At 43.3% G+C, this 17,505-nt stretch overlaps 1 protein-coding gene across 3 annotated transcripts in view; it reads right to left on the bottom strand.

Moving 5' to 3' along the window:
* Positions 1–1,628: 1,628 nt before the first annotated feature.
* PEPD (peptidase D) overlaps positions 1,629–17,505 on the bottom strand; it is a 144,744-nt gene continuing 128,867 nt past the window's right edge. For all 3 annotated transcript variants that reach the window (XM_032121406.1, XM_032121405.1, XM_032121407.1), the window contains 2 exons: positions 10,362–10,553; positions 1,629–2,300 (listed from right to left, as the gene is read on the bottom strand). In XM_032121406.1, the coding sequence (XP_031977297.1) occupies positions 2,154–2,300; positions 10,362–10,553 (339 nt within the window). In that variant the 3' untranslated portion in view covers positions 1,629–2,153. The remainder of the gene's footprint in view (positions 2,301–10,361; positions 10,554–17,505) is intronic.

The raw sequence follows: 17,505 nt of genomic DNA, 5'->3' as shown, positions 1-17,505 counted from the left end.
CACCGGGGTGATGGCTTCGTTGAAACAGTTCCAAAGCTCTCCTTCTTTCAAAATCTGTAAAGTGTTACTATAAAATAGTAACTGCTGCTGAACCCAAGCAACAACAGGTTTCGGAGTGCCCAAAGCAGTGAGCCATCCCCTGGGTGTGTTCAGAGCCTGCCGCAGGAAAACACTTGGGCAACGAGGCTGAGGCCATGATCACTGTCTTGCACTGAAAAAACCTGAGTTTTAGGGGCAGGTAAGTTCAGAGCAATGCAAAAAGACTCTGTGTTCTCCTATCTGCAAGGCTACCAAAGCGAAGCCTGATGTCCTTGTGCAGGTACTACATCTCAGAGGTGGAAGATTTCAGTCAGCACAGCAGGAATATGAATACAGCAGCACATACAAGCTTCTGATCTCACACCCTCCCTTCCTCAAAAAACTGTTCCCCTTCACAGTCAAGAATTCCTGTACTTGCCTCTTACAAACCAATGTCAAGAAACCTCTAAAAAATGTATATAGGCTTATTTATTAACTGAGTGACATAAATGCAGTCCTCTGGATTGTTTTGCAATGTTTCTTTGGTCTCCCACATGCAGTTTCCTAGGTAGCAATGGGTCACCAAGCTGTTGGGAGTAAAGAGCAGGTTCTTGTCACACAGACCAACCTGCTTAGCAGAAAGAGCTCTCCTAGAGCAACATATTAGACAGTTTTTAAGGAAATTATTTCAGGCCTAAATCCAGTCCTGAGGAGGGCACAAAGGCTGCGGCACAGTGGTTTCTGACACCATCAAAGCCCATGTTGTGCTGTGCCCCCTGTGTGAGATGGGCACTTGCAGGAACTCACAGTGGATCCCATCACCCACCTGTCAGTGGCCTGGTGTGAGCAACAGAACTGAGATGCTCACGCCAAGATGCTGAGATAACAACTCAGCTGATCCCTTCAGTGGGAAAATCCTCATGTGGCTGGCAGTGAGACCCAGAAGGGCCCTGATGCTCTGCTGTGGCTTCAGCTCCCCCTGACACAGCAGAGGGATGTTCTGAAGTGGCTTTGCAGTCAAACTGTGACAGAGCCTGAATATTGAACAGGAGTTTTGATGTGTATGTAAAGCGAGAAAGATTATTTTTATGTAGTTATCAGCATCTAGTGCTATTTTATGATGCAAGAAATGTATTTATTATCCTGCAGGCTGATGAATACCTACAGTAAAAAAAAGCTTCTCTTGGTATTTTAAATCTTGCATGAGTGGAAAATCATTTTGTGACCAACATTAATATGTTTGTAATGTATCCAAATAAAATTTACATTATTTCATTCTGAACTGTCTAACAATGAACTGTTAAAAATAACTCTATCATGCTGCACAGCATATACTGCTGAGTGACCATGAGCCCTGCAGCAAAGATATTCCTTTCTTTCAACTTTTCAGGGTCACGAACACCATAGCAGTCTATTTTTTTAAGGAACAAATAGACGAACAAATATAATGAGCATGGGGCTGTGTGTGAAGGATCAGTGCAGCCACTATCCAGAGCAGAAAACTGGCTAGCAAAGGGTCAAAGTTTGCAGAGCATGAATTTGTAGTAGGGTCAGATAAAGAAGCAGGAACTGGAGCAGAAAAACATAATGACCACAAAGTTGTGAACATAAATGATGCCAAGGTGAATTTTAATAAAAATTTGATTCTGCTTACTGCATTGATACAGATCCATAAGAAAAATAAGTGTCATTATGTCCACTGAGAACAACTGATTTTTATTTCTATTTTTCACAGGACTTGTGATGAAGTTTAAAAAAGGACTTGAGTGTTATAATTGCTCATAGCTTTCAGATAATCCATTTGGTATTTCAGAGTCTTAATCATCAAAATTCAGATTTAATTGCAAGACACATCTGAGCTGAGATGTGACAGAAGTATAAGCCCCACTGATAAGGCAGCAGGGCTATTTAGCTGCCACTTGGTCACGTAAACTGCTGATTGCAAGCAGCAGTTGAGTTACCTGGGTATCAACTGCTGAAGCCTTCTACTTTCATTTTTAATGCATCAAGTTTTCCAGCTAATAGCCTGCCTGCCTGTCTTGCTAGTAAGAATTGGATGCATTTTATTTTATATGCTGCAGCATTAAATCAGAATGATGACTGATTAGTCGAGGCAGTAAGTACCATCCTGAAGTTTACTGCTTTTGGCTGGAGAGGCAGTCAAATTTGGAACTGCTCTGGCCTTCTGCCATGAAATCCTCTATTTCTTCCACGGTCCGTGGGACGCATGTGAGCAGCTCCATGCCAGTGGCTGTCACCGCGATGTCATCCTCGATCCGCACCTGCACACGGAACACACGATTACCAAGGCATTCCACATGGGGATGAGAAGCACAGCAGGCAGCAACAGCAGCGAGGGCACAAGGGGCTGGTGAAACCCAGGCAATGCATCATACTGCAAGCACGGAACTGCTTGTCACCACCAGCACCTTGGCATGGGGCTCTGTAGGTTCCAATTTCCCTTGGGCCACTGGCCCCTGCCACCCTCCTGGGATCACACAAGGTTCGTGGTGACCCCTGGTGTGGTGTGGTGGCCCCTCAGGTGTCTCAGGTGCCTCTGCTGCATCAAGGACAGTCTGAGCAAGGTGCTGCAACAGTGAGTTCATGCTACATCATTTCATGGGGCCAGTAGGTCTCAACCCCCCAACAGCAGGAGCAGTACAAAGAACATGCTTCCTCGGATATTCCTCCAGCCTTCCTAGCACATGGCTTGCTAGGGACAGTGCCTCCTGATGCCCAGAGTGTCTGTTCTCAAAGCCATCCTGTTGCTGAGCTGCAATTCAGGTAGCTACTCTGCACTTAAAACTTTTCTCTAAACACAATAAATGTTCAAAGTGAAACTTTGAACATGAAATAGCTTGCAGCTGATATTCCAAACATTGATTTTGAGCTGATGAGAAAGTCCTGAGGAGGTCAGACATTTCATTTAAAATACAATCTCTATATTTCAAACCACGGAAGGAAAAAGCAGATCCTCTCAGTTTTTCAACTTTTGCTATTAAAATGAAAAGTGTGCTCCGTTTCTGTTTGTCTCTAATTTCTTCTTACCAGTAAATATGCCTACACAGTCATTCCCGTTATCTTATCAGAAAAATGTTGCTAAGTTGCTAAGCTGCAATAAAAGCAATTTTAGTAAGGTGTAAATCCAAAAGAACACAAACCCTGGATACTCCCACCTTACAATTGCTTTAATTGTTTCTGACCTCTTGACATTTTCAACTAAAAATAAAGCCGGTTAACATTTGTACTTCTGATTGCAAAATAATCCATTTGTTCAAACAAAATGAGTAATCCAGTCCTTATTAAACTGTTTAATGATGTCTTTGCCAGATTATTTCTTTTACTTGGTATCAAGTTAAGTGTATTATAAAGCAGAATTAAATAAACAAAGTCCATTGAGTTTACACATTTATTTTGGACAGCTGTAAATGTGAAGCTGTGAGGCTTTGTATGCTCAGTGTGCCTGAAAGGCGGGTGCCTTGCTGCAGAGGAGATCAGCAACACCTGCAATGACTCTGCACTTGAACAGATTTTACCAGGATGGGCTTTTTGACTCACTGCTTCAAATTTTACCAGCTGAGCAAAACATAACCCAAGGATTCAGCACAAGGGTCCCACTGCATCCAAAGGCAAATCCTGCTGTGTACCCGTCCTGCTGGGTCTTGGGCCTGGGCACAGCCTGCCTGGGTGGACCAGTCCCTGCTAAATACCTGATGGTACTAGGGAAACCATGCAGAAGTGCCAGAATCCTGGGACAGAGCTGGTGAGATGGTAAAAGCCTAAGCATCACATTGGCAAGCCCAACCAGTGTAAATGGAGCTGGGCACAGCGATGATGTGGAAAGTAACAATGTCAGTGCAAAAGTAAGTCTGAGAGCAGAGGGAAGGCCAGCCAAAGCTAGAACTGACTCTGCCTACAGAGAGAGCCTTTTCCCAAGCACTGCCAGCTTCACAAACCTCCCCCAGCTTGAGCTGAAATTCCCCAGCTACAGAGATGTATCAGCCACAATTCATCTGCTTAACCAGTAACATTAGCAAAAAAGCAAGAAAAATGGTTTGTGTTTTCCAGCTCTGTGTTTTATGCCTTCATCAGTACCTCTGCACTCTTTGGGAGGATGGACTGACTTAAAAGCAGAGTAGATGAAAGCTAGACTATAGTGGGGAAGAACAAGTGGGGCAAGGTGTCTGTCCACGCTGTATTCTATCTAGGCCACAAGAGAAAAACAGGATGGGGAAGGAGCTGGAAAATAGTTAAGAGTGATGAAAGGACCAGGGAAAGGAAGGTATAGTAAGGTGAGACAGGACTGACAAATAATGGACAAAGAGAGCTGGGGCTGGCTAAGGAGGCGAGGTAGGGAGAGCCTGGTGGAGGTGAGAAGTGAGACATCCTGAATGAGGAGAGCACACAGGGGGCTGGAGCTGCCAAAGGCAGGGAACTGAGAATGACCAAATGGGGGAGGATGAGTGCCACATACAGCCACTCCTCGTATAGGAGGAGCATTGTTAGGAGATCATACAATCGATCCACAGTGGGAGAGCCAGTAGTGTCACATCAGCCTGCTCAGCATCAGCACCTCCAAATGGTCTTCAGGATGTAGATGGAGGCACACACAGAACCACCGGTTGGTCCCCTGGGGCCTTATCCATCACTCCCTAGGAACACGCCACTTCTTTTGCCAGGATCTAACCCTTCTTCTACTGGATGAATCTCACCTGAAATGGATGCTTGCCACAACAGAGAAGACAGATTTCCCATTTTCAGTGCCTAATTTTTCCTTTGCCTAAAAGCAACATGAATGCAGAGGAACAGGCTCTCAAGGGGAAGGAAATGGTTTCATTTGCTCTTTTCCTTCACACCTTCCATGCTTCACCCTGAGTTTAAACTCAGCAGCAGCAAGAAGCAGCTTCAGAGGACCTGCAAAACCTTCCCCATAGGAGCGCCTGTCATTTGGTCTTGTCTTCTGTCCAAATGGAGGAAAGATGCTGGATCTGCCTGGCAAGGCTCACTGGCTTGGGACTGCCTTTCCCAGAGGGGGACAGTGGTTATGAAACTTGCTCTCAGCGCAGTCCCTGTTTGCAGGCTCTTTGTTCATCAGTGCTGCTTGTTTCAGGGCTACAGAGTGGTTTGGACTTGGGCACTGAAGTGTGTGAGGCTCACTGCACCCCCAGCTTTCAGGGTGCTCTGCAAAAACCTAGGGGAGGCTTTATTTTGGTGTGAAATGGCACACTTCAAAAAACCACTCCTGTAAAGATGCAGTGGTCAGGAATGCCAGGACTGTTCCTAAAATGCCTTTTTCTTATCAAGGGTAGTGGCATGATCTGTCTAGATAGACCTGATTGCACAACTGCTTAACACTAGCAACAGGCCATCATGTGGCTCGACTCAATGGTCCCAGCTCTGTCCAAAGCAGGGCCATGGGGGCACAGCCAAGGACAGCACAGGAGTTAAACACCAGGGCTGCTGTCAGCTCTGTACAGCCTCGTACTTTGTCCTGACTTACTAATACAGTCATGCTCCCCAGAGCCTCCTGTGTTACCTTCCAGGGGAAACAGGGTTGTAGCACTTACTAATTTCTTTTGGAGGACAAGAGATATACAAAGCTTTTGACAATCAAGAAACTATTTTGGCCAATTAAATAATCCAGATTTACATGATGACAGATCCCTGATGTCAAAAAGGCAACTGGTGAAATGTCCCCCTTTTTTTAAAATCTATTGAGCATTTGTGTGATTATGGCTGGGGAAAGCAGCAACACTATTGCTGAAACACCTTAAGAGTGGGACACTTTCCTGGAAATGATGACAGGACATGACCATACATGGGACCACCCAAAGTAGATGAGCAGACGTTCAGATGAAGGACCTGTGAGTCTGTTCCTACAGCTGGTGTCCTACAGAGGCAGCTGTGTGTAGCCAAGGAACTTATTTCAACTCAGCCATCGACTTACCAGTAATTTTTAACAGAGCAAACTTATCACGAGCAGAGTTTGACTTCTGTATCTCAGAGGGACTGGTTAGGAAACAGAGCTGCCTTACATCAAACCCAGGTCCAGGCAAGGGGTGCAGGGCTGGGGAAGGCACTTTCCTGTTGTTACACACAGTGGCTATGCCAAGATGTTTTCTATAGGGGACAGTAGACTCTGTGCTCAGTGACTCTCATCCCATGCTGTAGTCTTCCTGGCACAAGCAGGTTTCATTCACAAGCAAGTCCTCATGTCAAGAGAACCTTTATTTTAAGTGTCCACATTTAAATGTTCACATTTTTATAGAAGGGGATCAATATTAGTAGGGTGAGGCCATGTATGTTATTAGATTAACTAATACAGATGGGAAAAAAGCCTCAGGTGCCCAGTCCCTTCACACAGGCTGAAGAAGAAACATTAAACTACAAGCTAAATACAGGTTAGAAACAGCTGGTCTTACTTTAATCTAATTATGTTAATTAGACAAGAGAAAAGGGTTAAAGAAGGTTTATAAGCAACTAGCAGTAGGTTTTGGGTTGCCTACACCTATCACTTCCCCTAAAAGAACTTTTAAAGAAAGTTAAGTCTGTATATTGTGACAACTGCTTTCCTATGAAAACTTTAGAAGAAATGCTGTGTAGCACTATTACTGTGATATAATATGCAATGTTAAAAGGTAGATGAGCATAATGTTTATTGCGTAGTAAACTTATTTCATTTCACAATACAAATTCACCATGAACTCAGAAACAGAGCGTAATCTTCTGAAAAATAAAAATCAGGACAGAGACAACTATATGGCTCTCTGAACCAAAGGTAGAAGCAGTTAAATATCCTGCTTTTTATTTGGTTTAACATTTATTCTGAGTAAGGGAAGCACTATTGTTTTGAAAAATATTCGGATCTTCAAGGTCCTGGGCTTTGTTTAATTTAAAATCTGTTTAATTTTTAAAGGAGAAAAATCTGTAAACAAAAGAAAGTAATGCATTTATCGCCCGTCTTTCAGCATTTTCTCTAAGTTGCATAGTTTTCAGATATTAAGTCTAGTGCTAGTTCTACAAATCCTAGGGAAAAATAAAGCCTGAACAGAGATTGAATGTGTAAGGCCAAAAAAAGACTGAATGGCTTTACTGTGTCTTTGAGAAAACATCATATGAACTGCATGAATCAGTAATCAGCTTATGAAGAATGGAAATGTCAAACCCTAAAGGGCAGCATTTGGAGTCAGCATTTCCCCTTCCCCGAGGATTCGGCTGCTTTTCCTGAGCAATACATCCAACCGTGTGCACATCCCTCTATTTGCACATCTGTGTTTATTTAGGAGTGTGTGGGGCAGAGTCCAGGCAGAGCAAAGGTGCCCTGGGCCACGCACAGTGCCAGCATCCAGCAGCAGCCCTTGTCCCATAGGATTTATGACCTCGGTAAACTGGACTTTGGTTTTGCAGATGGAGAACTGAAGTACATGTGACTGAAACATCCCAAAATTGGCCAAGGAAGTTTGTGAAGGACTGAACTCAACGGCTGTCAAGTAAAGAGTGTAGGGCTTCAGACAGGGCAGTATCCCCCGACCACTGCTTGCTTCCCTCTGGAGGGATCTGTATTTGACCCAGAAGAGCTTGTTTGGTAAAAGCCCCGATGAAGAGGTCCCTGAGCAGCAGGGACAGCCACAGAGGCTGTGTCTGTGCTTGAGGCGTGCAGGAAGGTGGGCTGGTAATGGACCTGTCCCAGCAGTGCAGGCAGCCAAGGAAAGCTCACGCCGACTCTTCTTTCCTGCTCCTGCAGCTTCTACAGTCTCTTCATGGCTAACTCCAGGCAGAACAAATTACAATAAATGGCTACAGTCTTGCCCTTTCTGGCACCCTAGGAGAGCTTTGCTTCTCAATGCAGAGACTTGTCACGGTCAAGAAAATTACCCAAAGCTCAAAAAAGACATGAATTCAAGGTGAATTTATTAAAAATCCACAAATTCCCTGTGCAGACAGACTTAATCAGAATTACAGTGGTGTTACTTCAGTGAATGTTATTTCATTTTTGAAGTGAATTACACTAAACCAAATTAAGAACATTTTAATTAATGCTGAGCTCTGCAGAGAGAAATGGACTACTTATTTCCTTTTGTAGAATGTATTTTTCTTTTAAACTTAAAGGAAGATTGGATTGGCTGTAGTTAAATCTTCAGGTAGAATTGACACCAGTACTAGCCCCTGTACTGTTAATATTTGTCAGTAAAAGCACTGGGCTTTACAAGATCTTTTAAAATCTCCTTAGAAAGGAAGTTTTCTGGCATGCTTTTGTGAGAAATACTCACTCACTCTGGACAAACTAGAATGAAACATCTTGTACATAACTAAGCACTCAGCACAAACTGCATCTTCTATTTATGCAGAATCAAGTCAGAATGGTAAAGATGGAAAAGATTATTTTGATTGCATTATAATTCAGCTTTTGTGAAGAATGCAGAAATATTCAGATGTATTCCAGTCTCAGATTTTATTTTCTTTCTTCTCCTGGACAAAATCAAGTGACAACATCTGGCTCAGGGTATGTGTGTATTATTTTTTTTTCTAAGTAAAATATATTGTTCACAGGGGGATCAGAGATTTAGATTTTTGCTCAATTGTTTTTGGGCCTCCCCTTCTTTTAGCAAAGTTTGTTGGCTAGCTCTCCTTAATGATGACTCCTTAAGTCATCATTACAGGAAGCTAAGCAAAAACGAGGGAACAAAGTTAGACTTTGCTTGAAATTGCTGGAACAAAAGTGCCTGATCCAGCAACTTATTAGCGAGGTAGAGATCCCATGCTGTCACTCCTATTCTGCGCAACCACAGGCAGCAGGTGAGCCACAGGCACACCTCAAGCTGCAGAGCTGGAGTGGGCAGGCATTCACAGCCATTTGGGAAGAACATAGGCTTTGCTGAGCTATTTCAGGGAAAGCTCACCAAGAATCATTTTAAATGCTGAAAAACTCACAGAGTGTTTACAAGGAAAACGAAGACAGTTAAACCTGTTTCCATTGCAGTGTCAAGCTACACAAGCACATCACAGTGTTCTTTTAAAATACATTGCAGCATGTGGTGTCGTACAGAATGTGCTCACAGCTAGAAAACGCAGAATTAGCTGCCTTTTGTTCACCAATACCTCAGTTGTCTGGCTGGCAAATCTTGATAAAGAAACAACACCGAGACAAATAATGTCCCAGACCTCAGCAGTGAATTAAATACCAGCAAGGGTAAAGTCCTGTGTCTCTTGATAAAGCTGCAACCACATCATGGGTGGCTGCCCTAGAGCCTGCTTGGCTGCCATGACTGGGAACAGCACACACACCTTTTCTGTCAGGGCTGGTGGTTCCAAAGCAGCTCAGACCAAAGTGCTACAGTCTCATCACCCTCTCATGGCTGGGGTACAGTGATAAATTACTAAATGGCAGCAGCAGACAATTCCTAATGAATGACTTCATACCAGAAAATCACCGCCACTGCCAGTGATTGCTTGCTGCACTGAGACTTAGCAGAGCCATGGGGAGGATGGATCATTGCAGCTGCATGCTCTATCTCCTGTGTGAAGGAATACAGATGCTCGGAGAACAATGTGGCAGCCTTCAAATGCTTGCCCTGCTGAAGTAAAAACCTACTGGAAGCACTGCAACTGCTGAACGCTCTGTGAAGGCAACAGCTTTGAATGGGAAATGTGTCCTGGACAGTATGTACAAACAAGGCCCCTCTACTTGCCCAGCAGCTGCTGCCTGGGAATGATTGCCCAGATCACCTCTACCTCCCAAGGTGGCCAATCCTCCTGTGCACAATGCTGCCTGAGCCTGCCACATTGAGCCTGGGTGCTTGGGAAGACCATCAGCCATTCTTCTGGAAAACGGGGACAGCTCTCACGAGGCACAAGCTTCATGCCATTCTGTCAATAATCCAGTAAGAGCAATTATTGCTGTTTTCATCTACTGCCTCCCCAGCTTAAACAGCATCAGGCTCTTCTGCCCTGGCAGGAAGCAGTGGACTGTGCTGCTGTCAAGGAAGCCTACTCTAGACTACAGAACTCAGTCTCATATTTCATAACATACACATTTCACACATTAGACAGAACACTTACCTGGCAAGCCACTGTCTGGTGCTGGCAGAGGATATTTCAGTCAATGGAAAAATATGGGTCTCTCATTAATCAGACACCACTAGTACAAAACCACATTAAAAAATTAGAATAAAACCCCCCAGTTCGTCTGCAGAGTCAAATGGTCCAAATTACTCAAGGTGCTGCTTCAGGAACAGCCCTATGTGCAATACATTACAACTCCCAAAAGACTTCTCCTCAGATACATAGTAAGGGCAAACAAAGAGAAAACCAATTAATAAAATCATCTGCTAAGAATGACTCACCCCACCAAATCCTCTGAAACGCCGCAGGACGTCGTTGTTGATGAAGCAGGACTGCGCCGGGTCCCGCAGGGCTTGGTCCAGCAGGCGGTCGATGAAGTAGATGCCCGGTTCGATGGTGAGCACCATGCCCTGCTCCAGGCGGCGGGCGGTGCGCAGGCTCCGCAGCCCCGGCACGTCGATGCGCTCCACTCCCTGCAGGACAGACACTCGTTCTTTCAGACACAAAGGCAACCCGTGGATGATGACTTTATATCAAGCTCTCCTATGCTGACTGCTCCGCAAGACACACAAAATACAAAAAATAATCATAAAGGACTGAAACTTAGCTATGCAATTACCTCCCTCCCATCGGTCCTCATTTAGCTTTCACACAGAGTGATGACCAGTTTTCAACTCAACACCCGAACTGTTTTTTGCACCACAGAAATCTTGGCTTTGGATACGCTTGGTACTGTTACTCTCTACCTTGGGAGAAATACTGCACTACAAAGCAAAAATAATTACTTGCACTATTCCTTGCTCTACCCTTCCTTGCAAAGTATGGTAGTGTAAGCGACATGCAAATATTGAAATGCCCCTGCCACGTCATGGCTGAAACAGCTGAACTATGCAGCAGAGAACAATTTCTCCAAGGATATGCAAATACTTATTCTCAGCAAATGTTATTAAAATTACACATTTATGATCTTGATTCAGGAGCAATGAGTCTACACATGACCTCATAAAAGCAGCCCATTTAAACTAAACTTTTGTCAGATTCAGACTTTCAGGCAACATGGTGCTGATTGGTGTTATTAAAAGTTAAGTCAAAACAAGTCCTAACTAGCAAAACATTCTCTTCTTCCCAAAAGCTGGTAAAATAAAATGATCCATGAGGACGTGCTTAGTCAAGGAATTAGAAATACTGCAAAGACTAGTTCTGGATATTCATTTTCTTCCCCTAAATGTGACAGGTATTGCAATATCAGAATAAATATATCTCAACCCCATTAGCTTTTTGAAAATTCTTTGCAACTGTAGCAAAATTCCCCCAACAAATTATTGTAATGGCCCATAAACAGCTCACAGGCCCACCAGCTTGCAATTGTGCACATACACTCTGCTCATGAAACCTTTTCTGCTCCAGCCAGCGAGTCAGAGGTTAACATGTCTGTGAGACTACGGCATTATTTATCTGGTCTCCACGTAGCTTTCCTGAATCTTGCTTCTGGCCAAAGCCACAGTACTTTCCCTTGCCGGCAGAAGGGGCAACTGGTGTCAGCATCACTATCAGCATGACTGGTATCACGAGGATGAAACTTCCCCTTTCTCCCCAACAAAGCCCTGCCCAGCGCTACCCTCGGTGCTGGGGCACCATGTCCTGGCACAGCCGAGCTCCCACGTTTCTGCCAGGCCAGTGCAGGGCGACGGAGGGAGGCCAGAGCCCTGCACATTACCCATGTTTTCATCTTACTGAATCATTCCCTCTTCAGAATGGGTACAGCCCTGCAGTACTGTTTGCTCTTGAGCTCCACTTTCAGTTCAGAAAAAGCCTATTTTACAGAAATACCGCTTTGCAGCAGCCCCTCCACAGTGTTTTCTTTATTCTCACTGGTCACCCAAGCAATGCTGGGGTTGCTTTTCTTCCCTTTGCAGAGTTTAATCTGTTCCAGTGTACAGCACCTTATAGCAGCCAAGATTTCCAGAGCTAACCAGCCTGGACGTTTGGACATAGGTTTGCCCATTTTGACTGCGTATTCGATATGTTTTATGTCATACGTTTGATTTGGACTTTGCAGAGTTCTATATTATACCAAAGTAAGAAAACATGATTTTGTTTTACTGAGCCTAGGAAACAAGAATAGTGTGATATTAAGCAAGGCATTTTGAATTTGTATTCTTATCAAAACTCAAACAAAATCAATATATTTCTAAACTTGAAACAATAACTGCATTGAAATTGAGCCATTTTTTCTCTCATACTGCCCCTTGGGGTTTGGCATTTCACACATTCATTGTAATGTGTAAAGGAAGTGAGGGCATCCAATCTTGTGGATTAATCTCTCCATGAGCTGTAAACAATTAGATTAGTGTCTGGACCTTTTGGTGCCTCGCCAACTATCTATCGGCTACTTTACAACAAACAACCCATATTTGGCTTTTAAGTACACTTCTCAATTCTACTTGTAAATGCCTTTTCCCAGGCAGTCAATCCAAGACAGATGCTAGAAAGACGAATACAGAGTGAGGAAAACAATGGCAAACATCCTCTGAAAGCAGCCCTGGCACAGCATCCCTATTTTTTTTCCTTTACTTAAAATAAATGGTGTTTCACACCAGGTGTGACAATAAAGCCTTTATTTATCTCTGTATGGCTGCTAAAGCAGTGGTAGGCATTTAGTCTAGACTGCTTGCAGTCTGATCCTGCTTTTAGTTCTTCCTTCAAGAAGCTAACAGCGACTCAGGAACAAGACCCAAGATCCACATTTGGAAATGTCTCTCAGCAATGCAGGGAGACTCCCTGAGGCACCTGAATATTGCTGCTCACCCAAAAGTAAAATTTTAACTTCTCTGGAAGGAATTTGGAAACTCTTTTTGATATTCACCCCATCCTATCTCAGTCCTGGGTTGTGCTGGCTCTAGGTTTCATCTCCAGGTCTTTGGATTCTGCGGGTACTGATGCAGCTATATCCCTCCCACGAAAGCCTTCAAAGAAAGGGGAACACTGCTCAGCTTTCTAAAGCTGAAAAGCAAGCAGGGCAGCCATGGGTGGGCTTGTCCCTTTTAATAGAGACGAGCAAGGTGTTCACCAGGAGATGTGTGAAATGGATAAGAGAGACAGGTTCTGGCTATGGCTTGTATGTGGCCACTCATATTCTGAGCAGACAGCCCCAACCCAATTTGCTGCAAGGCTGAAGGACAAAATGAGCTGGCACAGGAAATACGCAGAGAGGAGCCAGTGACCAAGCTGGGTAGATGACAAAATCCCTTCTTTTGAGAATAGTGCTGGATTAAAACATACATCAGACTATGGCTTCAGCATCCCAAGTGACACCTGGTCTCTAGGCACTCATGACCATCTCGGTAGCCACCACACCCATCAGGTCCAGGGGCTAACAGCTCTCAGTCTGCTGTGGTTGGTTACGAAAAGTAGGACAAACTGAGGATTTCTTTTAATGACTGAAACACCACAACCCCAAACAGAAGATGACAGGTCTGAAACAAGACTTGCCATTTTCCATCAAGTCAAACTCCATTGGGAGCAAAGCCTGACAGGGAGGCCTCACACTGTCATCCCTAGTATGAATCTTCTGCCATTAATGGATTTCCTTCCTTGCGAGGAGGAAACTTCCCTGCATCTCGCAGCTAAACAACTCAAGCTTTGTTTTCAACAGTGACCACGATGTTGTTTTGCAGTCAGATGAAACGAAGAGTAAAAATGTGAGCGCTGGTACAGCAGCTGTGTGGCTGCCTGTTCCTACCACCATTATATCCTGGAGGCCTGGCCACTGAGCAGGACCTTTGTCACAGTGCTGCACGGAGAGAAAGTAAAAGCTGGTAACTGGCCCCCAGAAAGTGTACAGAATAGTCTAGAAAGTACTAATGCCTAGGCATCTAAAAAGAGACTTGCAGTTACATTCTATGAAAATTAGATTTTGAGTAACTGTTTATTCTCCTGTATATTGCAACAACAGACTATATCTGAAATTGTTTTCTAAGACTGACTTTATTTGGAGGTTCTGCTCACATTTTAAAATTGAGACGTTCCTCCCTCAGTAAGCACAGATGTATGATACTGTCATTTGTGACTGTACTCCTGCCAAGAACATTGGATTCCAATTAATGGTTCATCTAAGGTAACAAAACCCAGCATGTCTAGGCAATAAGGACTGTCAAGGGAACAAGAGAATTATTATGTAAACTGATTTTATTACTATGTAAGCAAAATAAAAGATCAAATTAAGTGTACAATAATACAAAATATTACTATTTTTGGAGTAAGCAGGGAATTAGGAAGTAGGCAAATCTGCCTGTTTCCCAGAAAAAGGGCTCTGGAAGACTAGAATTTGCAATATCCCCACAATATCTTAGTATAAAGATGAACTACTGCTTGCTCCTAAGCAACTCAACGGTTAATCTGTTGTTTTTTCCATGGAAGAACTGCAATGTATATCATGCTGGGTCTTGTTCCATAGGCACTGTCTATCAGGCAAAGCAATCAGAAGCAGAGATAGCTCCAGGCCCACTCAGGCCTGATCCCGGGTTTGTCTTTGGATCAGGACAGAAGAAAACCACAGGTGATGTCCCTGTGCTGGCTGGTGCTCACCCACAGGGCCATGGCAGCAGCTAGAGATGCACAAGTGCAGAGAGGTGCAAGGGCACCCTACTCGCCAAAACCAGGGGCTGTAAGCTGGCATCATCCCAAAGTTTCCTAAGTCAGCAATGGCAACAAACCCCAGCCATGGCAGAGAACACCTGAGCTACTCATAACTGCAAGTACTGAACCACAGTAAAAGACTCATTAGTGACACAATCTAGTTTCACGTACTCTTTTACAGCTAAATCATCACAGAACTTTTTGGAGCCTGAGACTGTCCCAGTTGGAACATACCCAGTCCAATGAAGTCCTAACCACTTTACCAAGCTAAGTGCAATCAAGTATTTACATTAATCAGAATACTAACATTACATTTAGATAACATGAAATAAGCACCACAGTGGAATCTCAGCTCTTTTCTATATTCTCCCACTGCATATACCCAACTTCTAATTAGTTCATTTAATGTAAAAAGAACAGAGCTCTGTACAGCTAAGAAAATAAAAGTCTGGAATTCCATGTCACATGTCTCCTGGTCCCTTCTCTCTAAGCCCTTGTTTCACTTGCTGAGTGTTACTAATGAAGATTAGTTTATTCCATCTATCCTGCTTTTCCCCAGCAGCCTGAGCTGCCTGTAGTCACCTGAAGGAACTGCTATCAGTCCTGCCTTTGAAATCAGCAGCAGGTTACAGGAGAATATGCCCCAAGCACCACATACCACTCGAGGCATTTGCAAATCAAAGCTTCCACTTCTGCAGGAGAATCTAATTACTAGCTGGAGCTTTTGGGACACAGCTCGAAGTTAATATTGGGGGAATAGAGGACAGATGATGTTTAACTGGCTATTTCACTTGAAGTGTTTTCTTCTTTTTCTAAGTATTAACTATGGTATCAGGTTTAAGTTACCTAATAATTTTCCTGTTATTGCAGGGAATGAGAAAAAATCATCTGCCACTTATTTGAGGCACTGCTGCCTGATGATGATTCAGCTGGAGCTGAATTTCAATCCATCATTACAGTGTGGTTCTGAGCAGAACTCCCCATATAATTTTTGCTTTCTGATCCTCTGATGTTACCAAGCTCCAGTGCTACCATAATGGAAATAACAAAACATATGGACTATAGTTTTCTCTTTTCTTAAACCCTAAGTTTGAGAAAAGAAGAGATAGCAAATAGTAAAAATGATCAAGTTCACAACTACAGCATTAACCTGGAAGATGAGGAGAATATTTAGAAGAAATTTATAAGAATTTTATAAGAAGTGAGATAAAGAATTGCAAAAGCTACCAACAACACTGTTTTAGAATGAAACCAATGAAAAGCACTGTTTAAAATCTAATGAACAGGTTTCTTGTGATACACAGAAAGCAGACACAGGCAATAGTCTTAAATGAAAGGGCTTTTTCTTTTGTGATCTTTAGATACCATTAGTGAAAATTGCATAGCAAAAACCCTGAAGTATACCAACAATACCTTGGTTTTTTACATGTAATTGAAAGCAGAGCTCTACTGTTTTGGTTTTTCTCTCATACTGCACCTAGAATGAATTGTTCAAAAACACACAACCTCCATTAGCTGCTGCTAAAATTTCAGAAATATTTGGAAAATAAATATCAGATAAAAAAACTTTGTTAGCACACAAAGTCTTTTGCAACAAACTTCAGTAAGTCAAAGAAACATAAGCAAGTATCTCCATCAAAAAAAATTAAACAGAACTAACGAAACCCAAACCAAGCAACTGAAAACCTCAAGTCCGTAACATTTTCTTTCTCAGCAGAGGAGGGGAACTCCATGGTATGACAGGGCATGTCTGCCTCATGGCACTGCACTGACACAGCACCTGAGCCTTCTCTCCTCTTCCACCTCTGCTCAAGTCCTAAGTTTCCATAAACACCCAGACTCCAACATCTGTCCTCACAGGAAAAAGCTGCTGGGAACTGATCACAACTTTTCTGAACACAAGATGACACAGCAGCGTGAGAAGATCTATTAGCCTAACTCTGGGAGGTGTTTAAACCACACAGAAGAATCCTAGGCTACAGGAAACTCTCCTGGTTGGTGTTCGACCCAGCTGGTAACAATAAGCACCACGGATTTCTCTGCATGGAAATGCAGTTTTCAGTCATCTGTTTCCTTCTTGCATGCTGCCTGCTCAGTGGCTGTATGTATGTTTTTGCTATACAGGAATTCAAAGAATAAAAAAAAAGACAAAAGGATTCAAGGGGATCCCATGAAGCAGAAGCAGTAGGTTTTTTTCTCCTCATCTTTTCTCAAGGTGTACAATCACTTGCAAGAACAAAACCAAAAGTTAAAACTAATGAAAAGCCCTTTTTACTCCATGTAAAGTAAAGGCACTCTAAGTGCCTTCCATACAGGTTGTTTCATGTTTGCAGGTCCTGGGTATACAAAGCTGGAGCAAGGCTTTGCAAGGTTATGGCAAGTGAAGCAATTTGCATCAGCAGGGCCCTACATAACAGCTTTAGGCTTCTTGGTAAATTCACTTCATCCTCTGATTCTTAAAGGAAAAAACATTAATGCATCATTTGCAATGCTAACCACAAAAAAATGAAATCCTCTGCTTCAGCATGAAGTCGGATACGTAAGGAAAATAGTTTTTGCCAGAACAAGATTATTCCTGTATTCTCCAGTACGTTTGGTGACTTAAGTTCCCAGTCAGTTGTCTGGGATCTGGGAGCAAGCTTTCTGTTAAAGCCAGACACAGCTTGTGCACAGCAGAGCTGTTCCTCAAGCATGCAGTGATGGAAGGACCTGGGTAACTAAAACAAACCTCTAAACTTAATTTGTGATGCAGAATAGCAACAAAAGGATCAGCTTTTCATGAGAATT

The sequence above is a fragment of the Corvus moneduloides genome, chromosome 12, assembly GCF_009650955.1.
Source record: "Corvus moneduloides isolate bCorMon1 chromosome 12, bCorMon1.pri, whole genome shotgun sequence".
In the NCBI taxonomy this organism is placed as follows: Eukaryota; Metazoa; Chordata; class Aves; order Passeriformes; family Corvidae; genus Corvus; species Corvus moneduloides.
Note: the sequence above shows the minus strand (reverse complement) of the source record. Positions and strands in the feature narration are given on the sequence as shown.